The 27,799-nt window shown below is 50.2% G+C and overlaps 1 protein-coding gene across 1 annotated transcript in view; it reads left to right on the top strand.

Moving 5' to 3' along the window:
* Window positions 1–27,799, top strand: part of EMC1 (ER membrane protein complex subunit 1) — a 71,244-nt gene that overhangs the window by 19,601 nt on the left and 23,844 nt on the right. Inside the window, exons 7-11 of the mRNA XM_078771568.1 lie at window positions 3,805–4,158; window positions 4,271–4,345; window positions 5,032–5,130; window positions 5,825–5,921; window positions 6,021–6,137. Coding sequence (XP_078627694.1) covers window positions 3,805–4,158; window positions 4,271–4,345; window positions 5,032–5,130; window positions 5,825–5,921; window positions 6,021–6,137 — 742 coding nt within the window. The remainder of the gene's footprint in view (window positions 1–3,804; window positions 4,159–4,270; window positions 4,346–5,031; window positions 5,131–5,824; window positions 5,922–6,020; window positions 6,138–27,799) is intronic.

The raw sequence follows: 27,799 nt of genomic DNA, 5'->3' as shown, positions 1-27,799 counted from the left end.
TGAATATCGGAAAGACGAAGGTGATGGCAAGTGGTAAAGCATGTGGTGAGGTGGAAAGAACTGGGAAGTGGCCATGTGCTGTGTGTAGGAAGGGTGTCGGAGTGAACTCCATTCAATGTACAATGTGCGCTGAGTGGGTTCATCAAAAATGTAGTGGTCTGAGAGGGTCATTAACCAGTGTGGCAGCTACATTCAAATGTAAGGTGTGCACAGAGGGAGCTGCAGATGGAGGAAATGTTGAGTTGGATCTTGGAGACGGCGTGAAGCTGGAAGGTGTGTAAACATTTTGCTATCTCGGAGACATGCTGAATGGAGAAGGTGGATCAGACTCGGCAACGGTTGCTGGAGTGAGATGTGCATGGAAGAAGTTTCGGGAACTGAGTGGCGTGCTGATGAGGAGGGGAGTGTCGTTGAAGCTGAAGGGAAAGGTGTATGCTACATGTGTGAGAAGTGTTATGATTTATGGGAGCGAGACATGGGTCATGAATGTAGAGCAGCAACGAAGGCTGGAAAGGGTGGAAATGCGAATGGTTCGGTGGATGTGCGGAGTGTCGCTGAGAGAGAGGAAGACAAATGATGAATTGCGAAAGATGATGGGAATAGAGCCTGTGATTGATGCTGTGAAGAGGAACAGGTTGAGATGGTTTGGTCATGTGTTGAGGAAGGATGAAAGTGACTGGTTGAGAAGAGTGATGGAAATAAATGTAGAAGGAAGTCGAGGACTGGGAAGACCGAGAAAGACTTGGCTGAAGACGGTGGAAGAAGACATGCGGGCAAGGGGGTTAACAAGGAGAGATGCAGAAAATAGGGCAAAATGGAGAAGATTGTCATGGGCTAATTGTCATTAGCAAGGCTAACCCCCGCTCTTGCAGGGAAAATGGCCTTGAAATGCATTTTGTTGTTGTTTGTATCAGTTTACATCACTTTCAAGGATCAATTTATTTGTTTCGAAATGTCAAATGTGGTTTTTGTTTCTTTTAAAGGTCACATTAACAAAATCTAGAATAATTTCAACATAATTCCAATGAACTTTTGGTTCTAAGACATCCTGAAAAGTAAGTTCACCCCCCCAAAAAAATATATTCCATATTAAATGCCAAGTCTGTATATACACTACCGGTCAAAAGTTTTAGAACACCTCAGTTTTTCCAGTTTTTATTGAAATTTACGCAGTTTAATGTCTCAATGTACTCTGAAATAAAGCATAGAACAAATAAACAATTGGAGATAAAAAAGAAATCATAGAATCATTTTGTTTAACAAAATTTAATTTAAAATTTTGACTCGGCAAAGTAACCACCTTTTGCAGATATTACCGCCGAACACACTCGTGGCATTCTTTCTGCAATGGAAATCAAATATTGTTCGGGAAGTTCTTCCCAACACTGTTGCAGAAGTTCCCACAAATGTGTTGCACTTGTAGATTGTTTTGCTTTCACCCTTCTGTCCAGTTCATCCTAAACCAGCTCGATGGGGTTTAAGTCTGGAGACTGTGCTGGCCATTCCATGATTTGAAGCCTACCGTCTTGTTCTTTTCCTCGAAGGTAGTTTTGACACAGCCTGGAGGTGTGTTTAGGGTCATTATCTTGCTGTGGGATGAACCCCTGACCAACTAGGTGTATACCAGAGGGTATTGTATGGCGCTGCAAAATGCTGTGGTAGCCCTTTTGGTTCAGGGTGCCAGTCGCTCTGTGCAAGTTGCCGACTCTGGATCCAGCAAATGAGTCCCAGACCATCACGCTTCCTCCTCCATGTTTGACAGTTGGTGTCACACACTGAGGAACCATCCTTTCACCTACTCGATGGCGTACAAAAACCCTGCGTGATGAACCAAAGATTTCAAATTTTGATTCATCGGTCCATAAGACCTTCTTCCAGTCTTCAGTAGTCCACTGGTGGTGCTTCATGGCCCAGGCAAGCCTCTTTTTCTTATTTTGCCATCTTAGCAATGGCTTTCTTACTGCCACTCGACCTGTCAAACCTGCAGCTCGAAGTCTTCTCTTCACAGTTGAAACTGAGACTTGCTTACTTCGACCAGTGTTAAGCTGTGCTTGAAGCTGTTGTCCTGTGAGCCGCCTATCACGCAAGCTGTTGACTCTCAGAAACTTGTCTTCTGATTCTGTTGTGGCTTTGCGTCTGCCAGACCTCTTCGCAGACCTCTTCCTGTCAGAGTTTCCTCCAGTTTCCAATGTACTACTTCCTGTAGTGCAATATTGTTCAAATAATGCTTCAGAGGGTGTAATAACAGTCTGTTCCAATACTGCTTTTATACAGACAGGGGGTTTGTAATCAAGTAATCAGCAGAGGTTGGGACGCCTGTAGGAATTGTTTTCATCAACTTTGAAGGCTTAATTTACTTACATTGCTGCAGAACAGCTGTAAGTTGTTAACCCATTACTTGTTCCCTGAAGAAGACCTTTTTTTTTTACAATATAACTGTGCAATTTACATTATTTTCCCGTTTTTGCTAACGTAAACTTTTTTTTTAACCTCGTGCAGTTTAACCTCGTGCAGTTTTTAACCTCGTGCACTTTAATGCTTACCTTTGTACCATTTCAGGTTATTCACTGGACATTAAACTGTGTAAATTTGAATAAAAACTGGAAAAATTGAGGTGTTCTAAAACTTTTGACCAGTAGTGTATTTATATATATATATGATACAAAGATGATCGGATTAGATTTTCCATTTCGGCATCAAGAGGTCAAAGGTCAGGGATCATGCTAGGTAAAAGTTTAATACTTGAGAACAGCTGAAGGGGTTTCAATCAAACTTGGTAACACACAACAACAACAACATGCATTTTAAAGGCCATTTTCCCTGCTAGAGCGGGGGTTAGCCTTCTTGTTGAGATTGTTGAGATTGACAAACTTGGTACAAGTACTGTATGTATAAACCAACTCTACCAATTCCGCTACCAATTCTACACAGTGCATCCATCCATGATAGATTATTTGTCACAAAAGGTCAAGGGTCAGAGGTCACATTAAAACTCCTGTTGATGTGATACCATTGGCTGTGGGATTTGAACTAAACTAAGTACATGTAGTACCATGATGCATATGAGCAGATTAGATATTGAGGTCAAATGGTCTTGAGGTTTTAGGTTAGAGTAAACAAAGACGTGATGTGGGTGGAGGCATATCGGTCGATGTCACGACGTCAAATTGTGTCTAGTTTGAGCTTCTTTTCATTAATTGTATTCCCCCCTCTCCCCACCCCGCTTTTTGAAAAATAAACGGGAAATATTGTAATCGGCTGGGCTCTACCTGTCTGTCCGCCATCCGTCATGCAATGTCGTCCTAAACGGTTGGGCAGAAATTTACCAAACTTGGTGGTTATGATCACCACGTGGCAAGAAGGTGCAAGAGCGGTATCATTTTTGGCCCCAACCCCTGATGTAGGGTCAAAAGGTCAAATACAAAGAGTGCAAATCCGGGCACATTTTGAAATGAAACTTGGTATATGCAATCAACATTGGGAGACGCATTAAATATGTAACGATGTTTTGGATTTGACCCCCCGGTTCATGCCCCAGGGAGTGGGGACTTAGAGTCACATGGGTCTAAATGGAGGAAAAAAAATTCACTCTAAATTTGATATCGATTCATTCCTGGTGAAACGTTATGCCATCATTCCACTTTGCTTTAGGTGGGTACTGGGTAGTGTGGGCATTTGCGATGAAAGGCATGCCATCGACTCCACTTAAGTTTAATTAATTTGTATTTCCTCCCTTTTGAAATTTGTTTTCTCTTATTCTTCCTTCCTTTATACTGAGTAGCTTCTGTTCTTTCTTTCCCACAGACGATGACAACTGCACCGGCTGGACTTTCTTCTCTTATAAAAGAGTGTGCTCCTTGTGATGCTGCAAGCCTTGTTTGTCTTCCACACACATCATCTTTACCCAACCACCTGTATTTTGTCCCTCTCTCATCAAGCTCAATCATGCTCTCGTCCAATGTCTCCCTGGGCTCTTTGGGACTCGTTCCGGAGCCAAGTTCTGCCGGTGCTGTCTTGTGGGGTGTGAGCGAAGCATGGGAACGATCTGGAGGGACAGCATGGGGACCGAGGTCTCTTATCCTGCGCTTGGGTCCCAAAGCCTTTGTTCTACTGGGATTTAACAATGGAAATGTAACGGTCCTTAAGGTGTTTGAACAGGTGATTGTTCTTTTTTCTTCTTCTTGCACACAATTGTCTTTCTCTTTCCTCGACCAATTCTACGCAATACTCTCTCCCTCCCCGTATACTAACTACAACTCTGACTGTCCAGACAGACCTGCTACAGCTCGTCGCAGTGGGACCGGGCCTCAGCACGGTTGTCACTCTGACACAGAAAAACAGCACGGTGGGTTTTCTCTGGAAGCACAATGGCGTAATGGCATCGTGTATGTCACGCAGACACAGGAGCTTGATTAGTCTGCACTCTCGTGAGTTATTCTATTCATTCGGCACATATTGCTCACAATTCGTTTTCTTTGGCTGGCAGGATAGACTAGATGGACGCACACTCACCTCTGACCTGTCTAGCTTGGGTTTTAATCGTAATCCGGCTATAAACTGTCATCCTGGTGTCTCTCAGGCAGGGCGAGGCACCAATGGGTGTGCCGTCCCTCAAAGGGATGTGAAACTGGGCATCTCCTTGTTGCTGCACTTTTAGGATCCCACGGTTTCCTTCCTGAAGAGTAGACGAGCATCCTGAACAAATTCCTGCTTTAACTTTTTAACTTTTAAACTAACTTTTTAAGGGGGCACTGCATCAGCGACACTGCCGTGCCCCTGCGAGAACTGATGCCAACCCACAGCCACGTGCTGCATATGATTGATGACGATCTTCTTTGTTTTATGAAAGGTATAAACAAACATGCCATGTGACAGAATAGAGAAGGCATTATAAACACAGAGCTCCAACAGAGCCAGTGATGTTAGGAAACTGGTCAATTGGACAGCAACAGCACTCGAGTCTCTCATTGGATGATGAGCGAGTGCTGTCTTGTGAAAAACTTTCACCTCATTGTGCTTTTGCGTCCATAGGCATACAGTAGCAGTCTGTTCTCTGGTGAGAGTGGCCTGAGGTTTGTCGATTCAACGATGACCTTTAATGTGGAAACGGCTTTGAAGACCGTAGACAAGGTGAGGAAACCTCAACAGAATGCACAAGTGCACGACTTGATGGCCGACGCCCGAGTGTGTGACGGCCGACGCCCGAGTGTGTGACTGCCGACGCCCGAGTGTGTGACTGCCGACGCCCGAGTGTGTGACTGCCGACGCCCGAGTGTGTGACTGCCGACGCCCGAGTGTGTGACTGCCGACGCCCGAGTGTGTGACTGCCGACGCCCGAGTGTGTGACTGCCGACGCCCGAGTGTGTGACTGCCGACGCCCGAGTGTGTGACTGCCGACGCCCGAGTGCGTGACTGCCGACGCCCGAGTGCGTGACTGCCGACGCCCGAGTGCGTGACTGCCGACGCCCGAGTGCGTGACTGCCGACGCCCGAGTGCGTGACTGCCGACGCCCGAGTGCGTGACTGCCGACGCCCGAGTGCGTGACGGCCGACGCCCGAGTGTGTGACTGCCGACGCCCGAGTGTGTGACTGCCGACGCCCGAGTGTGTGACGGCCGACGCCCGAGTGTGTGACGGCTGACGCCCGAAAATCACTGAAGAGTCTGTGAAAAACAGCTCTGTTAGTGTTAAGATCCAAGCCCGATTGCTGTGTCGCGTATTCTATTATGTTATATTTAAATTTGTTTGTGCATCTGCCCTAATTTGACGTCCGTTTGATTTGCTGCCTCATTCGCTGCAACTTTGTCCTCTTTGTTGTTCTACCAGATGTTTATAAATGCTTATCTCAAAAAAGACAACATGGCTGCCTATCGCCTGCTCTTGCAAACCACCGATGACTCTCTCTTCCTCGTACAGCAGCCCGGTGCGTATGTCAGAGCAAACCCGTGTCCCTAGGTCGGGGGTTTGGGAATGCTGGCTCTGTCAGTCAGCCAGGTTTGTTAACCGGAGCCCATTCCACCAGGACGTGTGGCGTGGCTAAGAGAAGAGGCCTTGGCCGAAGTTGTTACTATGACGACGGTTGACTTGCCACTCAGCGCGACTGATGCCGAATTGGAGGGAGAGTTTGGTAAAAAAGCCGGTAAGTAGCCTCATTTGAATCGTACCTCCTGTTAACTCACCGTTCTCTTTGCTCAATCTCACGGGTACTTTTGCTCTTTTCCTTCCCCGTCATGCTGTCCTGGATTTTAGTTAGTCAAGGTGAGTTTGCATTACTTTTCCCATGCAAGTTCTCTGCTCATCATTTATTGTCACCGCACCCCCATCACCCCACGGTTTTATTTTGTTTTTATTTCTTCATTCTGCACTCCTTTTCTCACCCAGGATGTTGTCCGATGCATCTTGTATGGTACCAGCTTTCTTTGACATCATGCATTTTATTTTTATAACCCAGGTTAATCATCAATTTTCCTCAATTTTCATCAAATAATCCTCAATTTTCATCCGATTGACTGGAAATTTGAATAGGATTTACATATCAGCTAACTGAATTCAACCACCATCTATTTTGGAGATCAACATCGACCAACAACAACATCGATCAACAGAGGTCAACATAGGCAAAAAGGTCAAAATAGGCCAAATTTCTAAAATTGTCAATTTTAATCCGATTAACTTAAACTTTGAAGACTATTTGCATTTCAGGTTACTGATTTCAACCACTAATTATTTATGATAATTGTAACGTCATTGGACACATGCTATGGCTGCCATATTGGAAAAATTGAAACAATATCTAAATATCTATAAAGCTCAGTTGACCTTTTGCTCCACCAAATAACAATGAAACGGAGTTAAGTAAAAGGGTGAAAATTCTACAGATGCTGTGATAAATAACTACCTCTGTCGGTTTGAATGTTTCAAAGAGAATAGACGTCTGGATCAAATTTTGAATTAAATTTAAATCCCAATTTATATATATATTGTTGCGGATCCGGGGATCAGCGCTCCCCTTACCAAGGGGGGGTTAATCCCCATGTCTTTTAAACTGGCCGATCCCCCAGCCCTGGAAATTAGAACGCTCCTCTGCGGTCGAGATTGGCCAGGGTGATTGGTCATGATGGGTCCCAAATACCTGCATGCCAATCTCTCCGCAAAGCAGGGAAATAACTCACGCTCGAACCACGGACAGATGGAAATTGCCGAGCGGTTTAGCAATCCGCGATTCGAGCCGTTAGCAAAAAGACTAACCCGATTCTGAGCGGTTCTGAAATCGTGCCACCGGTACTCAATTGAGGAAAAGACGAAAGCGATCGAATGAGAGGAAATCAGAGGGTAAGGAAGAACAAATATGGTTTATTAATTACACTAATAAAAGAGGAAATGAAAGAAGGGTATGTACAAGAAGAAGAGCAAAAGGACACAGGGCAAGCTTATTTTAAAAACCACCTTTAGAGGCCATTTTTCCCCGCAAAGCGGGGGTTGGCCTTTTTCGGGAACCGTGGTTGTTGTTTTTTGGTCCCCTTTTTGAAGCAATGTTTTACGGCCGGATGCCCTTCCTGACACCAACCCTTTTTGCCGCCTTTAACGACGAACAGGGAATTACCAGTGAACTGGTACTCAATTAGCCGACCTCGGAAGGATGACAGGCTGAGTCAACCCCCCTGGCATTAATTCAGCGATCGACCGGGATTCGAACCCAGGATCCTAGGATCCTAAGCCGGCACCCTAGCGCTAGCCCAACACAGGGCAAGCTTACACAGTCTTAATTAACACATCCAGGACAAACAGACAGACTTACACGGGAGGGTAGTGGTAGGTGGAGAATGTCCAGGCAGATGGCAGGGGAGGAAGGTCCGGGCAGATGGTTCAGGTGTTGAGGTCCGGCTCCAGGTGTCAACTCGTACCGTGGCGAGAACCCGGGCAGCAGCGAGCGCGTACCGTTGGCGCGCGCTCGGACCTTATATATGGCGGGGGGGGGGGGGGTTGTGGGTAGTCCTTCGCAAGGCCGTATGCGCAGTTCAATATAATCGATCGCGCCTTGCGCAGTCCTCCCGGTAACGTGACAATCACTCGAGCTCTCCCCCCGCAGTCCGTTATGATGCAATCCGCTCGCTCGCCCGACCTCCGCGCAGTCCGTGATGATGCAATCGACGGTCCCCTCTCTCTCTCTCCTGTGTAAAGGCGCCGCGCTCACGCTTATATAGTGCGCTTTGAAATCAAGCCGCGCCCCGCCCATCAGTGAGCTCACCTCAGCCCTGGTTGGTTCGTTGACAGGGCCACGCCTCGCTCTTGGCGCTCCGCCCCCTTCTTCTCCAGCTTGACCGCGTGGTTAATGGTGTTTGGAGCGAGGCAGCGAACGCTACTGGCAAGCAAGGGAACACAATTTGGAGGGAGGCTAAACCGCAAAATGAACAGGATTGAACAAGGGGCCTAGGTTATTTGATTAATGCAACGCAGAGTCAAACTATTGGAAACCGAGCCTTACCTAAAACACAGACTAAGGAAATAACTGAAAGGTTCCTATGGTGTCCTACGTGTTGCAATATGGACTAACTAGGGTGCGTCCTTTGACCTTTGGAAGATGTGGATATTTACAGGGAATTATTTACAAGGCTTATTATTTTACAAAGTGAAGGTTCTAAAAACTGCAACACAGCACCCTCCCTTTCTCCAGACCCGTCCCGGGCCGTTCCACAAGGGATATCTTTTACCATTATGTGTGACACTTAGGTGTAGTTACCCTCTCGTATTAACCTCACCCTGAGTGCGACATTTTAAAAACTAGATATGTCCCGCCTGCTGCGTTGCATTCTACCTAACAGATTCACGCCCACAGAATAACCTAATTCGGAATTAATTTTCAAACTCGACATTTACGGTGGGGAGCATTATTTACAAAGACTAGTACTACTATTTGGATTATTTACACTAAAACCCAGGACCTGTCTTTTGGGAGACAAAAAGCAGATGGTTTAAAAAAAAGAGGAAAGGTCATGCACTGCACTGTACCGATACACCATACCCACGTGCACAGAAATGCACAATCAGATATTGCAGTGCACCACAAAGCACAAAAGCACCACTATGCACAAAAAAGCACCATCAAGTGCACAGTCATACATTTCAATAAGTAAATGAACTGGCGTCTTCTCAGGTGGGCCGGTGGCTGCTGGGCCGATGTTTCTGGGCGTTTTCCTTGCTTGCTGCCTATTTGGTCAATAAAACAAAAAGGGCACGAAACGCGTCCACTCCTTTTTTTAAATTAAGGCCAGCAGGGGCCAACTAAGGTGGTCCACCTGCTTGGCATAGGTGCCACCTTGACCGTGGTCCGCAAGCAAGATTTCCAGCAGAGATGCCATGCCACAGACGTGTGGTCCATAAAGTGGGCTTGGCCACAAACACGTGTGGTCCATAAAGTGGGCTCGGCCACAGAACGTGTGGTCCATAGGTGGTGTACCGGTCCAGGCAGGCAAGCAGCGAGGGTGCGGGCGCACAACTGCGACACCTGCACACTTTCCCCTCGGCATACAAAGACCACGGTCCATGAGTGGGGAAGGAAGACAAAGCGGGGTGCTCGGGCGCAAAGGTACACATCAATACAAGGCAATGCAGAGTGAGGTGCGCAGGAGAGCGAGCCGAGAAAGCTCGTCCCTACCGTACGTCCCCCCTCGTCACCTAATCTACCCTTGCCCTTACCCCGTATCTGCACAATTTACAAATCCGTCGCTATCGTCTTGTCTTCCCCACGTCACCCATAATTCCAAATTCGTCATCAATCCCTCTAAACCAAATTTATCATCAATCCCTCCTAGGGAGGAAGAGATGGAATCACAAACGCAATGCCACCCCCACGTCATGATGTGTCTCACCATTCCAAACATTTGCAAAATCGGTGTGGAGTCTGTCACCTCGGTAAGTGGGTGCGGATGGTGCGAATAGATTTTCAATCCTAAACTACCTTCTAAATGACTTTAACACACTTTACACTACCCGGGGTCTCTCCCTGCCAATCCATTGGCCATCATTACACTATGTGGTTCTAGAAACCAATTCCCATTGAACATACTGTGGCGCTCACCAATTTGGGTCTCACTCCCCCGATTCTACTCCCTGTGCCCTCGCACAATTTCAGGGCTGGGTCGTGTGGCTCCCCTAGCAGGTCTACTTACCTGCGCACCTCCACCACTGCAGCTGCCTCCCGAGCTTACCTGCTCCTCACCCTAACCTACCTGGGGGAAGGCCCTCTGGCTCTCTCACCCCCTACCGCCCTCTCTGGCGTCGGGCTACCCGGGTCCTCTCTCCGGATCCTCGGGCCCCATTGAACACTAACTGGCTCCCAGAGCCTACCTGCGGCCTCACCTGGCCGACAGACTAACAGTGGCGGAGTGCCCAACCAACCATTCTCACTAACAGGCCACACGCCCAGCCAATTTCATTTCACTAATAATAATAATAATAATAATAATAATAATTCATTTATTTTGTATAGCGCTTTTCCAGAAGCCCAAAGGCGCTTTGACAGAGTGGCAAACATAATGCATAACAATACATGAAAACAACAATTGCAAAAAGACAAGAATCAATAGGGAAATATTTAAAGCAAAAGGAGGGAGAAGGAGAAGAGATAGTCAGGGGTTAAATGCTGTGGGTTGAATGTTGAATGCAGTGTTGAACAGGTGGGTCTTTAGTGATGTTTTGAATGTGGTGAGTGAGGATGAGTCTCTGATGGTGTGAGGTAGTGAGTTCCAGAGGGTGGGAGCAGCGATGGAGAAGGCCCTGTCCCCCCAGGATCTGAATTTGGTCCGGATGGAGGGGGTCAGGAGGTTGGTACCAGCAGAGCGGAGGTTGCGGGTGGGAGTGTGTCTGGAGAGGAGGTCAGCCAGGTAGGATGGGGCCAGGTTATGGAGGGCTTTGTATGTCAAGAGGAGGATTTTGTACTGGATTCTCTGGGGGATGGGGAGCCAGTGAAGCTTGTAAAGGACGGGGGTGATGTGGTCACGGGTCCGGGAATGGGTGAGTAGACGGGCAGCGGAGTTCTGAATGTATTGGAGTTTATTGGTGATTTTTGAGGGTGAACCATAGAGGAGGCTATTGCAGTAGTCCAGACGGGAGGTGATGAAGGCGTGGATGAGGGTTTCTGCAGCCGTGGAGGAGAGGGATGAGCGGAGACGGGCAATGTTTTTCAGGTGAAAGAAGGCTGACTTTGTGATCTGTTTAGTGTATTTGTCGAAGGAAAGGGTTTCGTCAAAGATGACGCCAAGATTCCGGATGTGAGGGGAGGTGGATACTGGGATACCGTCGATGTTGAGGGCAAAGTTATGGGTGGATTTTGTGAGCGTTTTTGGGCCAATGATGATTATTTCAGATTTATCACAGTTAAGCTTGAGGAAGTTGATTTGAAGCCAGGATTTTATTTCAGTGATGCAGTTTGTCAGGATAGAGTGGGTGTCGGTGGAGACGGACTTGGTGGAGATGAAAAGCTGGATGTCATCGGCGAAGCAGTGGAATTGGAGACCATGACGGCGGATTAAGTGACGGAGGGGGGACAGGTAAAGGATGAAGAGGAGGGGGCCAAGAACTGAACCTTGGGGGACACCTTGGGGGAGGGGAGCAGTGGGGGATTTGCAGTTATTGATGGAGATGAACTGGCATCTGTCAGAGAGGTATGATTTAATCCAAGAGAGGGCAGTGCCGGTAACGTTAAAGGTGGATTCAAGTCGGGTGAGGAGGATAGTGTGATCGATGGTGTCAAAGGCAGCGCTGAGGTCGAGGAGGACGAGAATGTTGAGGTTGCCAGCGTCAGAGGAGAGGAGAAGGTCGTTGGTGATTTTGAGGAGAGCAGTTTCAGTACTGTGGTTGGAGCGGAATCCGGATTGGAATGTTTCATACAGGTTATTGGCAGAGAGATGATGTTTGAGTTGAGTGGCTACAGCGCGTTCCAAAACTTTTGACAGAAAGGGTAGGTTGGAGATGGGTCTGAAGTTGTTTAGGGTGTCAGGGTTTAGACCAGGTTTTTTTAGAATGGGGGTAACAGCAGCAATTTTGAGGGAAGGTGGGACGATGCCTGTAGACAGGGAGGAGTTTATTGTTGCAATGATAAGTGGAGAGAGAGCAGGGAGGGAGGCTTTGACAAAGCTGGAGGGGATGGGGTCAAGAGTGCAGGTGGCAGTTTTCATTCCTATGAGGAGTTCAGAGAGGTCAGTAGGGGAGATTGGGGAGAACCGAGACAGGGGATGGCAGGACAAGGGGGGGCAGGTGGTTGGAGGGGGAGCGGGTGCGGCGGTGGTCAAGCTGTTGTAGATGTTGTCAATTTTGCGTTGGAAGAAAGAGAGGAAGGAGATGCAGTTGTCTACTGTGAATGACTGGGTGGTGGTGTTCAGGGGGCGGAGGAGTTTGTTTATTGTCGAGAAGAGTGCTTTTGGGTTTCCGGAGCCAGAGTGGATAATTTGAGAGTAGTAGGCAGAGCGAGCGCGGGAGAGGGCATCTTTGTAGTGTTGTATGTGGTCCTTGTAGGCTTGGGAGTGAACTGTGAGACCCGTTTTATTGCGGAGTCTTTCAAGTTGGCGAGCACGAGTTTTCATCAGGTGGAGTTCAGGGGTAAACCAGGGAGCAGAATGGGTGAAAGAAACTGTTTTGGTTTTTACAGGTGCAAGCTGGTCAAGGCAGGAGGAGAGAGTGTGGTTGTAGTAGTCAGTGAGGTCGGAAGGGGTGTGGAGGTCAATGAAGGGAGAAGTGGACATTTTTTCAGAGAGGGTGGATGAGAATGAGGTAGGTGAAAGAGCGTTTAGCTTACGGAAGTTGATTGTGCGATAATGCCTTGGTGTTGGGGCGGGGATGTTGATGGTCAGAGTGATGGCTAAGTGGTCAGAGAGGGTGAGGTCGGAGCCATAGAGATGGTGCAAATTTAATCCAGTGGAGCAGACAAGGTCCAAAATGTGACCACGGATATGGGTAGGAAAGTCGACATGTTGAGTGAGGTTAAAGCAGGTGAGTAAATCAGTGAAGTCAGTGGTTATTGTGGAGTCAGTGGAGTCCATGTGGATATTGAAATCACCAAGGAGGAGGATTGAGGGGGAGAGGGAACATAGCTGGGTCAGAAAGTAGGAGAAGTCAGACAGGAATGATGGGTGTGGTTTGGGAGGGCGGTAGACGACAGCCATGACTGACTGCGTGTGACCAGAGAGTTTTAAAGCCAGGTGTTCAAATGATGGAGTGTGACCACTAATGCACCCTTCAAGCAGTACTCTGCTGCTCTCGCACCACAGATGCCAATACCCAACCACAATTTACCTACTCCCTCTACCTACTCTTAAACTACCCTCCCCGGTTACTCGTGAAGGGGTCCATCCTTCCCCCATCCACTCCTCTCGCACCATGCACTCCACTCCACTCCACTCATTCCACACTCCATTTACTCCATACCATTCATCCCACACACCTCTTTTCTGGCACACCTTTTGTGCTCACACACCTCAACCACAATTCCACTTGTTTCAACACAATTTCTCTCACACACAGCATCATCTAGCTACCTGGTTTCCCTCTAACTTAGTGCTCCCCCCAGTCATCCCTTTATCTATGCACATCCCACTTCATTATCAACCAACTAATCTCTCTACGTCCCCTCTACAGGTATCAATGTCACTACTTAAATCTCAAGTTACCTATGGTCATTTTCTAGATCCCTAATCATTAACCAAGCCCTCCCTGGCTAGGTTTTCACCGCCATACCCCATAAAGCTACTGCTCATGTGCCCCAAAAAATATGGATGCGAGGGATGGTAGAGCTACCATCCCTCTACACCATATACCATTTGCCATCAATTTCACTATCCTTATCATCCGTCCACTACTCTGAGCCTCTCGGTACGTCATTACATTCTCAAAGCTCGGCTTCGCAAAGCCGAGCAATGAATTTGGGTGGTTTGGTCTCCTGCAGGTTGGGTCCGTCCGGCATTCGGATTCAGGGGAGGAGGTTTGGTCGGGCCAAGGCTCCAAGCACCATCCCGGCGCAAGGCCTTGCGCTCCCAAGCGCGATGGCCCAGCCTTGCCCGGCCGGAGCGCCGCCACCACAAGGGGGCGCCGCTCCGCACCCTCCTCCTTCCCCTCAAACTGGGCCGATCGCTTTGCCTGGCAAAGCGCGGATTCGACCGTGCAGGGCGGGGCCCGGCGCGGATCGCGCACGGCGGTTCTTTCGAAACCGCCGCGGCTACGACACCCGCCGGTTCCAGCTGCCCACAAAGCCCGGCACGGACCGAGAGCTCGCGTCGGCTATACGTTGGGCTAGACACTAACCCGGTCAGCGTCGATGCTCGACTTGCATGCTCACACGCATACGTGACCCCTTTTACACACATTCGCACACCAAGTCGTCCTCTTGCCTTCCATACACTTCATGCATTCCAGGCATTCCATTATTGCACTTTCTCCTCGTGCATTCTCTTCCCTACTCGCGCCTACACACTCAGGCGCACTCATAACGCTCACGCACTACTCCCGTGCACTCCCCCCCGTTACGTACTCCGTAACCACCACGGGCGTGCACTCTTCCGTTACATCCCCTGTAACACTCCACATCACGTGCTCCACAACCAACTCACTCTCTGTATCAGAATAACTCCCACTATCGCACTCTGTATCGCTCTCACTCTCTGTGTTCCATTCATCACACATACACTCCGACGTGCGTTCGCTCTCGCACTCGGTATCACACTCTCGCTCCGGCACCCTCTTCTTCCTCACACGCGCGCCATTCCTACTCACACCACGCACAAAGGACCTTCCACAAACGCCCGGGTGCTGTCTCGATCCCAACCGTGCGAAAAGCCCTCTCGCGCCAAACACTTTTCAGAAAAATCTTTTTGCACCATATATAGCCCGGCTCACCTTGGTGCTTCCTCTTCTTCGCTCCACCACCTGCAGCTGCAAATCTTTATTGGGGTGATTAACAAACACGGCATCATGAAGCGAATACAGACTTTGCACATGCTCCATCTTTTCCTCCCGCGAGTGCTTTTCTATTTCGGGCGTCTCTCCAATTCCAATTTCGACTATTTCTTTGCTTTTAATTTCTTTTTCCTCGACGGCCGCCTGTTCTAATAAAATAAAATTCTCTACTTCGGCGGTCGCCGGCTTTTCCATACCCCGGGTTGCGATTTCTATATCCGTCCACGTGACTTCGCTTTGCTCACCTTCGCTCACCCCGCGCTTCTCAAGCCGCGTTACCTCGTCGCGTACAAATGCGACCTCCTCGTTCAACCTGCGGTTAACCTCCATTTCACACTCCCTTGCTTCATACCGGGCTTGCCCCCTCGCCAACCCCTCATTCATTTCTTTGGCTTGGCCATTTTGGTCCTCCAATTTGACCCCTAATTTGCTTATGAATTTGACCTCTAGGCCCCCAATTTGGCTCTCTAATCCTCCATATTTGCTGTCTAACTTCCCAATTTGGCTTCCCAATTGCTCACTGGTACCCCTTGCTTCGTCCCTCTGCAGGTTGATGGACGCCCGTATTTGCACCATAAATTGCGCCATGAGGGCCTGCATGTCGCCCACCCCCATTAGCGCAGCGGGCGCGGCCCCTGCCGCCATGTGCGAGGCGCCGCCATTTCGGGCGCCTGCAACGCCCGCTACTGCATCCTCATTGCCTTCCTCCTCCATCTCTCCCAATTCTTCCCTGGGGTCCTGGGTCGATTCTACCTCCTCATTCTCCCCTACCGGCATCCGATCGCCTTGGGTATCCATGGCACGATTTTAATTTGCTTTTTAATAAAAAATTTGGCCGCTTGTAATTTTGACCAAAATTTTCCACATATAAAAAAAATTTGGTTCGGGTTCCAAATCCCACTCCCGGACACCAATTGTTGCGGATCCGGGGGTCGGCACTCCCCTTACCAAGGGGGGGTTAATCCCCTTGTCTTTTAAACTGGCCGATCCCCCAGCCCTGGAAATTATAACGCTCCTCTGCGGTCGAGATTGGCCAGGGTGATTGGTCAAGATGGGTCCCAAATACCTGCGTGCCAATCTCTCCGCAAAGCAGGGAAATTACTCCCGCTCGAACCACGGACAGATGGAAATTGCCGAGCGGTTTAGCAATCCGCGATTCGAGCCGTTAGCAAAAAGACTAACCCGATTCTGAGCGGTTCTGAAATCGTGCCACCGGTACTCAATTGAGGAAAAGACAAAAGCAATTGAATGAGAGGAAATCAGAGGGTAAGGAAGAACAAATATGGTTTATTAATTACACTAATAAAAGAGGAAACGAAAGAAGGGCATGCACAAGAAGAAGAGCAAAAGGACACAGGGCAAGCTTACACAGTCTTAATTAACACGCCCAGGACAAACAGACAGACTTACATGGGAGGGTAGTGGTAGGAGGAGAAGGTCCAGGCAGATGGCAGGGGAGGAAGGTCCGGGCAGATGGTTCAGACGTTGAGGTCCGGCTCCAGGTGTCAACTCGTACCGTGGCGAGAACCCGGGCAGCAGCTAGCGCGTACCTTTGGCGCGCGCTCGGACCTTATATATGGGGGGGGGGGGGGGGGGGGGTTAGTCCTTCGCAAGGCCGTATGCACAGTTAAATACAATCGATCGTGCCTTGCGCAGTCCTCCCAGTAACATGACAATCACTCGAGCTCTCCCCCCGCAGTCCGTTATGATGCAATCCGCTCGCTCACCCGACCTCCGCGCAGTCCGTGATGATACAATCGACAGTCCCCTCTCTCTCTCTCCTGTGTAAAGGCGCCGCGCTCGCGCTTATATAGTGCGCTTCGAAATCAAGCCGCGCCACGCCCATCAGTGAGCTCACCTCAGCCCTGGTTGGTTCGTTGACAGGGCCACGCCTCGCTCTTGGCGCTCCGCCCCCTTCTTCTCCAGCTTGACCGCGTGGTTAATGGCGTTTGGAGCGAGGCAGCGAACGCTACTGGCAAGCAAGGGAACACAATTTGGAGGGAGGCTTAACCGCAAAACGAACAGGATTGAACAAGGGGCCTAGGTTATTTGATTAATGCAACGCAGAGTCAAACTATTGGAAACAGAGCCTTACCTAAAACACAGACTAAGGAAATAACTGAAAGGTTCCTATGGTGTCCTACGTGTTGTAATATGGACTAACCGGGGTGCGACCTTTGACCTTTGGAAGATGGGGATATTTACAGGGAATTATTTACAAGGCTTATTATTTTACAAAGTGAAGGTTCTAAAAACCGCAACAATATATTGTTACAGACGTGGCTTGGATGTTATTTACCGAGCGGTTTTATGGTATGACCACGTCTGCACAAGTTACCCGATTGTGCCCGAACGTTGACTAATCGCGCTATGCTAGACCAATGAAGGAAAAAGAAGACACACGGCTGGAATTAATACGACACGACACCAGGGATACGGTTCTCAAAGGTTGTTATTACAATAATGCGGAAGGTTTAGATTACAGGGACAAGAGGGAAACATAGGAAGGTGGGCACTTAAACACACTTATATTAACCCCAACGGACGACAGATAAACGGGACAAGGCTCACTCACACGGGGTTTGATGGCAAAGAAAGCGGGTAGCGATCGCTCCAGGTGCACCTGGGCTCAGGGCAGGATCACGTACGGTCCAGTTTAAGAGATGCGGTGGAGGTATTGCAGCGCTCGAGGGGTGGCGACTTCTCTCTCCAGGCTGGGGGCGCATCTGACGTCACATCCGGCGCGGGGCCGCGTATATCCGGCGGGGAGTGACACGCCCTCGGCTCGTTAGCTCCGCCTCGTGGAATCGGCACGTTGCTTCTCATTGGGTGCGTGCGGGGGGGGTTTACCAGGCTCCGCCCTTGACGAGGAGCTGACAAGGAGCCCCTTCGTGGTAACCCCGTGGAGCGCATGGTCTGGAGCTAATCGAGCCGGTGTGAGGACGCATCCTCCCCCGCTCCGCCGCCATCTCCTCTGTTGTTGTTGTAATTGTTGGGGAAGAAGATGGAAGGAGGTATGGGAAAGGTCCTAAACTCACTACTGATGCCATATAATCACATTCTGGTGCAACGAAGAGTCATAATTAATGGAGACGAGGCCTTAACTGACATAGAATAAGAATAACTAGGAAGATGTCCGAAAGTTGTCTACGTGTGGTGCGGTGGACCTGGGCACGACATTTAATGGGGGAATAAGGGGAAGGTCGGCTCTACTGATTGTTATTTACATGCAATGGGACTAGGGAATGGGGGATCGGGGAAAGTTGGGGAGTATTGGAGAAAATAGGGGAATATTTACAAGCGGATATGGAGGCCAAATTCCATATTCGCAACATTGCACCCTTCTCTACCCTCGGGGCGTCCCGACCCGATAAATTTTTACCTACTTTAGTGTGGCACGCAATGTAGTTCCCTCTACTGTTAACTCTACCCTGAGTGCGACAGTTTTACAGATATTCACAAATGAGTAAATATGTCCCCCTGCGACGTTGCACCCTTCTCCTCACAGAAACACACCCACAGGATAACCGAATCCGGAAAGAATTCTCAAACTAAACATACAGCCGGTAGGGAGCATTATTTACAAGATTACGCTGATATCTACACTACGATCCAGGACCTGTTTTTGGAGGAACACATGCAGATGTTATGCATAGAGAGAGCGCGCTTGCCAACATCGATACACCAACCCACGAGTGCTCTGTGGCCGACGGCCTTTAATAACGTGCAGAGCACCCTTCCCGAGCATCAAAAGCACCACCCCACCACCAATCGGTGCAGTCACCATTGTTCATTGGAATAAAAATAAATGCGACAACCCCTAACCCTGCAGGTGTCTCTTGCTCTTCTTGTGGTGCACTTGGTGGTGTTAATTAACAGTGGTTCACCTTTATGGCATAGGTGCCACGTTGACCCATAGGTCCATCCCCGGGTGGTGCTTGGCCGCAAACGAACTGCGGTCCATTGTGGGTGGCCACAACCATTGCGGTCCATATGGTGTATCGATCCCGGCAGCAAACAGCGAAAGTGCAGGCCCACAACTGCGCAGCCAGCACCTCTCTCTCCTCTCTCTCTACCCCAAAGCCAGATCCTCGGAGGTGGGAGACAAAAGAAGAAACAAGTGAGTAAGGTGGTAAGGGCGCAAAAGTGCACGCAATGTAAGGTGATGCACACTGGGGGCACATGGGAACCAGGTGAGACAGGTACGTTCCTATCGTACGCCCCCCCCCCCCACCAGGTAACCTACATGGCCCCTCCCTTACCCCTTACTGCATCCACAAAACACAACACTACCCATAAACATCTACTTTACAAATCGACAAACATCCCTACTGTCTTCCCCGTTCCTCCCATAAACCAAATTCGTCTTCTCTCCCTCCTAACCAATCAAATTTGCCATTTTCAACTGCACATCAAAATTTGCCATCACCAATTCATCATCAGTCCCTCCTAAGGAGGGAGAGATGGAATCACCCCAATGTCTCATCCACGTCGTGATGCGTCTCACAAATCCACAGCAATCTCATTTCCTGCACACAGAACAAAGAAAACACAGGTGTGGAGTCATCATCATCACCACAGGTAAGTGGCTGCGTATGGTGCGACAGGTTCATCAATCCTAACTATTTCCTAAATGACTTTAACAACTTTACACTACCCGGGGTCTTTCTCCGGCCAAACCATTGGCCCTCTTACTCTATTGGTTCTAAAAACCAATTCCCATTGGCCAACTGTGGTGCTCTTCAATTTGGGGTCTCACTCCCCCGATTCATCTCCCGGTGCCCTCGCACAATTTCTGGGCTGTGGCGTGTACCTCTCCCAGTGGGTCTACCCACCTGCACACCTCCACCACTGCAGTTGCCTCCGAGCTTACCTGCTCCTTACCCTAACCTAACTACCTGGGGCAGGCCCTCTGGCGCTCTCCCCACTCGGTGCCCTCTCTGGCACTGGGCTACCCGATCCACACCCAGGATCCTCAGGCACCCACTCACAACTACCGGCTCCCAGAGCCCACCTGCGGCCTCACCTGGCCGACATCCTCACGGTGGTGGAGTGCCCAACCAACTACACACACTAACAGGCTACACGCCCAGCCATTTCCACAACACTAATGCACCCATCCACAACACCATTCTGCCACCGCACCACAAATGCCAATATCCAACCACAATTTACCTGTACCCTCTACCTAACACTTACACTACCCGCCCCGGGTACTCGTGAAAGGGGTCCACTCTTCCCCCATCCACTCCTTCGCACCATGCACACCACTCCGTACCACTTACTCCAACTCTCTCCACACACCTGTACTTGCACACCTGTTCTCTCACACCTGGTGCCACCTGCACCCTTCTCTCCCCAAGCGCATTCGCGCTGATCCACAACACCCACTACTCACACACTGCTCCACACACCTGTCCAGTTGCACACCTGTGCAATCACACCTGTTCAATCCTCACACACACGGCATCATCTCAGCTAACTACTCCCTTCTGAAACTTGCGCTTCCCAGTCGTCCCTTTAAACTATTGCGCTCCCACGTCATTATCATCCACACTAATCTACCTGCGTCCCCACTACAGGTATCAGTCACTAACTAACCTTAACGTTACCTTAGGTCATCTTCTCTAGATCCCTACACACAATATCCTAACCCACCCGGGCTAGTTTTCACTGCCATACACCCCATAAACTATTGCTCCTTTGCCCCCCACATGGGAAGGATGGTGGATTTGCCATCCCACCACATCGGGGGTCTCTCACTACCAATTTCGCACATCAAATTTCAACAAATTAAAAATTTGCCAATCACTACCCATCATCTGCCAATCACTACTGCCAATCCCTTGCCAATCATCAAATTTTGTTTTTCTCTAATTTTGGGTCCAAAACACTAACCTCATCACCCAGTCTACTCACTACTGCCTCTCGGTGCGCCAATTCCTGTCCAAAGCCCGGCTTCGTAAAGCCAAGCAATGGATGCTGGTTGTTTTGTGCCTGCGGCTGGATGCGTCCGGCACTCGGTGCAGGGACGGGGGCTTACCCGGGCCGAGATCCCACGCATCACCTCGGCGTGGAGCCATCCAATGTCCCGATCTCGACCTGCCGGCACGTCTCAACAAAACGTGGTCGCCATAACGACCCTTTCTATCGGGCTGCCAGCTCCGCCTAGTGGAGCCTGGACGCGGCCGTTCAAAGCGAGGCCCGGCACGCACCGAGGGCCCGCTTCGGCTAAAAGTCGCTCTAACCTCTAACCCGTGTAACGTCGATGCTTCACCTGCATGCTTACACCCCGCAGCCCGTTCCTTGCTCACACATCCAGCCGTGCCCATGCTCCTCGTACCTTTCCTTACACACCCAGGTACACCCATTCCACTCACAGCCTTGGTCACACACCTGACCACCGAACACCTTGGCACACATTCGTTGCTCGCACACCTCACCAAAACACCTCTTCGCGCCCCCTCCTCAGTCACCTCCTCTGTGACAATCACAGGTGTGCTCTCATTCGCACACCCAACCACGTGCCTCACCACCAACTCCAGCGTGCATTCCCACTCACGCTCTACCATTCCAGGTGTGCATCCTTCCATCCCAGGTGTACATCCTCGCTCACCTGTCACAACTAACTCACGCTCCATGTCACTCTCACTACTTTCACCTCCATTCCTGACAGCGCACTCACCCTTACTCTTGACAGCACACTCTTTCCCCATGCACCTGTCCGTCACACACCTTTCTCGCGCACACTCTCCCGTTACACCCTCTGTAACACTCACCACAGGTGGACACTCTTCCTTACTTCTGACAGCGCACTCTTTCCTCATGCACCTGTCCGTCACACACCTTTCTCGCGCACACTCTCCCGTTACACCCTCTGTAACACTCACCACAGGTGGACACTCTTCCTTACTTCTGACAGCGCACTCTTTCCTCATGCACCTGTCCGTCACACACCTTTCTCGCGCACACTCTCCCGTTACACCCTCTGTAACACTCACCACACCGCGCTTCCACGTGCTCCCTCGCACACGCGCTACGACCGACTCACTCTCGCCAGCACACTCACTCCTTGGCACGCACTTTTTCCTCACACACCCCAGAGTCGGATTTTCTCGCACACCTCCTTTTTCGCACACCAGACCTGTCGCACACTTCACCAACGGCCTCTCACGAACACCCGGGTCCATCTCGACCCCCAAGCTCCTTAAATCCCCTGGCGCATCATACGCACGACCATATTGGTCACCACTTACACCGGGTCCTCTTCCTCTTCGCTTCTCCTCCATCACCTGCGAATCCCTCATCCGGTTAATGAGCACATCATCACGATCCAAACACAGACTTTGGACCAATTCTTTTATCTCCTCTTTTATCTCTTTCTTATCCCCTCTCCGTCGCTTCTTAATTTCACTCATCCCTTCTTCCACTTCTTCTAATTTGTGCTTCACCTCTTTTATTCCCCGGTACGTCTCCTCAAGCTCGTCCTCCAAGGCTACCTTGACCGTTTCCAGGTGCGTCCTCACCTGCCGGTCCTTCGTCTCCATTACCTCTACCACCTCGTCCAACCTCGTTGTCAGTCCCTCACGTACCATCTGACATTGCCTCTGTGTCGCTATCAAGTCGTTTTTAATTTCTTTTTGTGTCGCCTTTAAACCTCCTAATACCGCAGTGTTCCTTTGAACCTGCTCCACTAACTCCGTCTGTCCCACTGTCAGTTGTTCTACTCCCAGCGTCAACTCCTCTATACCACCTTGCAATTTTACAGTCCCCTTTCTCACCTCTTTCTCCATGCGCTCCTTACAGTGCCTCACCTCCTCGCGCACTCCTCCGACCTCCTCACTCACTCCTCTTCTGATCTCCTCTCCCATCACTTGCATCTCCTGCCCAGATGCCACCCTCATCTGCTCCATTTCCTCCCTGTGAGCATCCAGTTTGGTTTCTACCCCCATTCTGACCCCCTCTATCTGCTGCTCCATTTGTTTAACTTCCCTTTCCGCTTGGTCCCTCATGTCCCTCAATTTGCCTTCCATACTGTTTTCTAACCCCTCTAACCCATTTTTCACTCCCTCTATCTGATTCTCCTGGGCAGCCATTCTATTTTCTACCCCCTCTAACCCCTTTTGCATCCCTTCCATTTGATTCTCTTGAGCGGCCATTCTGTTTTCTACCCCCTCTAACCCATTTTTCACTTCTTTTATCCCGTTGTCTAACCCCTCAAAATTATTGTCTAACTTCTCACTGGTACCCCTCGCTTCGTCCCTCATTACCCCCATTTCGTTTCCCATTACCCCCAATTGCTCATTCTGAGCCTCCATCCGGTTCCCCATTACCCCCAATTGGTTTCCCAACCGCTCACTATCAGCCCTCGTTTCCTCCCTCATTTTCTCGCTATTCTGGGCCATAAGGGCCTTCATTTGTATGAAAAAAAGGCCCCAATCCATCGGGGGCGCTGCCACGGTCGCTGGCGCGGTGATCAGCGAGGCGCCATTTTGCGCGCCCGCTTCTTCGTGCGTGACGGCGCTATTTTGCGAACCTGCCGCCCTCACTGCTTCGCTCTCCTCCTGTCCCTCATTTTGGTCCTGGATCGACCCTACCTCACTCTCCTTTACCGGACCCCAGCTGTCTTGATCCGCCATAGCGCGACTTTCAAAATTCGGTTTTTATTTTTTTTATTTTCGTAAAACAAATTCAAATTTCGCCGTTATAATTTCGCGCGGGAAACGCGCTCCGAATCGATTCGGTCGAGCGCCGTACGCGGTCCGGCTCGATTTTCCCTCCCAAAATTTGGGCCTAACTAATTTAGTCCCGGGTTCGAATTCCACTCCTCGACACCAATTGTTACAGACGTGGCTTGGATGTTATTTACCGAGCGGTTTTATGGTATGACCACGTCTGCACAAGTTACCCGATTGTGCCCGAACGTTGACTAATCGCGCTATGCTAGACCAATGAAGGAAAAAGAAGACACACGGCTGGAATTAATACGACACGACACCAGGGATACGGTTCTCAAAGGTTGTTATTACAATAATGCGGAAGGTTTAGATTACAGGGACAAGAGGGAAACATAGGAAGGTGGGCACTTAAACACACTTATATTAACCCCAACGGACGACAGATAAACGGGACAAGGCTCACTCACACGGGGTTTGATGGCAAAGAAAGCGGGTAGCGATCGCTCCAGGTGCACCTGGGCTCAGGGCAGGATCACGTACGGTCCAGTTTAAGAGATGCGGTGGAGGTATTGCAGCGCTCGAGGGGTGGCGACTTCTCTCTCCAGGCTGGGGGCGCATCTGACGTCACATCCGGCGCGGGGCCGCGTATATCCGGCGGGGAGTGACACGCCCTCGGCTCGTTAGCTCCGCCTCGTGGAATCGGCACGTTGCTTCTCATTGGGTGCGTGCGGGGGGGGTTTACCAGGCTCCGCCCTTGACGAGGAGCTGACAAGGAGCCCCTTCGTGGTAACCCCGTGGAGCGCATGGTCTGGAGCTAATCGAGCCGGTGTGAGGACGCATCCTCCCCCGCTCCGCCGCCATCTCCTCTGTTGTTGTTGTAATTGTTGGGGAAGAAGATGGAAGGAGGTATGGGAAAGGTCCTAAACTCACTACTGATGCCATATAATCACATTCTGGTGCAACGAAGAGTCATAATTAATGGAGACGAGGCCTTAACTGACATAGAATAAGAATAACTAGGAAGATGTCCGAAAGTTGTCTACGTGTGGTGCGGTGGACCTGGGCACGACATTTAATGGGGGAATAAGGGGAAGGTCAGCTCTACTGATTGTTATTTACATGCAATGGGACTAGGGAATGGGGGATCGGGGAAAGTTGGGGAGTATTGGAGAAAATAGGGGAATATTTACAAGCGGATATGGAGGCCAAATTCCATATTCGCAACAATATATATAAACGCGAGTTGTCTGTTTGTGGGTGTCCACGTTTTATTCAGAGATGGCTGAGCGGATCTTCGTCAAACTTTCAGAGGTTCATCAGTGAGTGCCGGGGAGTGTTTTTGGCAAAAAACAAAATTTGAAAAAAAAATTTGAAAAAAAAAGTTCGTTTTTTTGGAGTTAAAATAAAATAAATCGCTTGATAGTGCCGAAGCCTTTTTAAATGAATGACAGTTATATACAAGTACACATTTGCATAAATAAATACAAAACAATTACCACACATTTGAATACAAATAAATCAAACAATTCTGGAAGTGTACGAATTTGGTAGTATCGCTTCTTCTTCTTCCTGATCGGCATCACACTTAACTCAGAAACGTGAACCACATTCACTCAGAAACGTGAGCGACATTCACTCAGAAACGTGAATCACTCCCCTTCCTCTCCTGCCTCCCTCCTCCCCTCCCCTCCCTCTCTCCCCACCCTTTCCCCCTCCTTCCCCCCCTCCCCTCGCCCTCTCCCTGTCCTCCCCCACCCCTTCCTCCCCCTCCTCTCCCCTTTATGATATAATTCTTCGTAAAAGAGCTTCCACTTCTGACTGCTCCCCTTCCTCCTCTCCCCACCCTTCCCTCCTCCGCTCCCCTCCCCTCAACCCCCCTCTCCTCCCTTCACCCTCCCCCTCCGCCCCCTCCCCTCCCCTCCCCTTTAAGATATTAAATTCTCCATAAAAGAGCTCCACCTCTGACTGCTCCCCTTCCCTCCCCTCCCCTGCCCCTCTCTTCCCCTCCCCTCCCTCTCCCACCCCCCACCCCGTTCCCCTCCCCTCCCCCGCCCGGCAACGCTGGGTACTTCTGCTAGTACACCTCTATCTCCGAAAGAGCTCCATGGAAAAAATTGAAACGTGGCTCATTGTCAAGTACTCCCCATGTGGAACAACATGTGCATGGGGATGTCCCTTCTGGGCTGGTGCTCCTGCTTCACACCTACCTCGGCTTCACGCTGTTGGAACGAAAGCTTTCAGAATCATTGGAATCTCCCACGATGAAGCTCACTCCGAGGGCCTTTCACTCACTCACCACAGGCAGGTTGGTGGTCTTTCTGTCTTCTACCGCCTCCTCTCCGGCCTTGCTCCCCCAGCTCTGTCTGTCCTCTGTCCCCCAAATATTCCTACAGGACACAAGATCTGTCTGCAACCCTCTTCTGGTGAAACTGTCAAAATCAAGACTCTCTGCTCGCCTTCACTCTTTCATTCCTCTTTTTCCCCACCTCTGGAACAAACTCCCTCACTCTCTTCAATCCCACACTCTTTTCAGGTCTTAAAACAGCTGTTCACCACCATCTCTTATCTTCCCCCATCCAAAACCTTGATATTTTTTTTTCTACCCCCGTTAATGTACTTGTGTCCTTCCCTCTCTCTCCCCATCTTGTCTCCCGCTCCCTTTATCATATGTTTTATGTGTCGGTTTGTTTTTTTGTGATGTTGGCTCTTACACGAGCCTCGATCTTGCATGCAAAAAAAAATAAAAATGTCATCGTTGCCTTCATTATGACATCATAATGAGACAAGTAGAACACTTGATCTGATCAGTTTGAAATTTCTTGAGAATGATCTCCACAAAAATTGTATGGGAGAATTTAATTGATGACATAATTGGTCGCATGTTTCGGCAGCCAGGTTTGGGTGAACATAAATCTATATCTATATATATAAAACACAATTTGTGTGTGTGTGTGTGTAATGTTACCGATAGACTCCGAAACGGAGAGGCTCATGTGCTTGATATTTGTATTGGCATAGACATGGCCATTGAGCCTGGGACGAACATGGCCGAGACCATATTTGACGAGATCCATATTTTTTATTCATATTTACCTCAGCGCATTTCAGCGAAGTACCCGCTAATCTCAGCCAGTGCGAGCAGCTCGCTGATTCGCTCGGAGCGATCACGTGATGTTCCATCCCGTCACACGTCACACGTTTGCACGTAATTCAGGGCGAAAAGCCATTGCGTTTTTTCACCTTTATGCGATCGTGTTTTGTGTCGATTTTGTGCGATATGAATTAAATTTTAATTCATATTTCGTGTTTACGAATTCGAATACGAAGGATTTCCCCTTTCCCCTTTCGATTTCGAATACGAATCGAATACGAGCTTGAGTCGAGAGGGCGAATGTACGGGTTGGGAATGTACGGGTCTCCCTTCCCCCGCCCGGCAACGCCGGTACTGGAGGGCGTGGGTCACAGGATCGGTGAGTCTCCAAAATCCACTGCGTGCTCTTTCGAAGATGCAGGACGATGTCGCGATTGTTGTGCTACTCTCCGACCATGAGAACTGCAACGTCATTGTTGACTGGCCCTCCCCTTCCCTCCCCCTTCCCCCTCCCCCGTCCGTCCTCCCCCCTCCCTCCCCCCTCCACCCTACCCCTTCCCCTTCTCCCCTCCCCCCTCCCCCTCCCCTTCTCCCCTCCCCCCTCCCCCTCCCCTTCTCCGCTCCCCCCCTCCCCCTCCCCTTCTCCCCTCCCCCTCCCCATCCCCCCTCCCACCCCCTCATCCTCCCACCTCCTCACCCTCCCATCCCTCACCCTCCCATCCCTCACCCTCCCATCCCTCACCCTCCCATCCCTCACCCTCCCATCCCTCACCCTCCCATCCCTCACCCTCCCACCTCCCATCCCTCACCTTCCTCCCTCCCCCTCCCCCCTCCCCCCTCCCACCCCCTCACCTTTCCCCCTCCCCCCCTCACCTTCCCCCCTCCCCCTCCCCCCTCCCCCTCCCCCTCCCCCCTCCCACCCCCTCCCCCCTCCCACCCCCTCACCCTCCCATCCCTCACCCTCCCATCCCTCACCCTCCCCCCTCACCCCTCCCCCCTCCCCCTCCACCCTCCACCCTCCCCCCTCCCCCTCCCCCTCTCTCCCCCTCCCCCTCCCCCTCCCCCTCCCCCCTCCCCCTCCCCCTC

This window comes from Myxine glutinosa, chromosome 2 (assembly GCF_964187855.1).
Source record: "Myxine glutinosa chromosome 2, kmMyxGlut1.1, whole genome shotgun sequence".
NCBI lineage: Eukaryota > Metazoa > Chordata > Myxini > Myxiniformes > Myxinidae > Myxine > Myxine glutinosa.
This window is presented reverse-complemented; position numbering and strand designations above follow the sequence as displayed.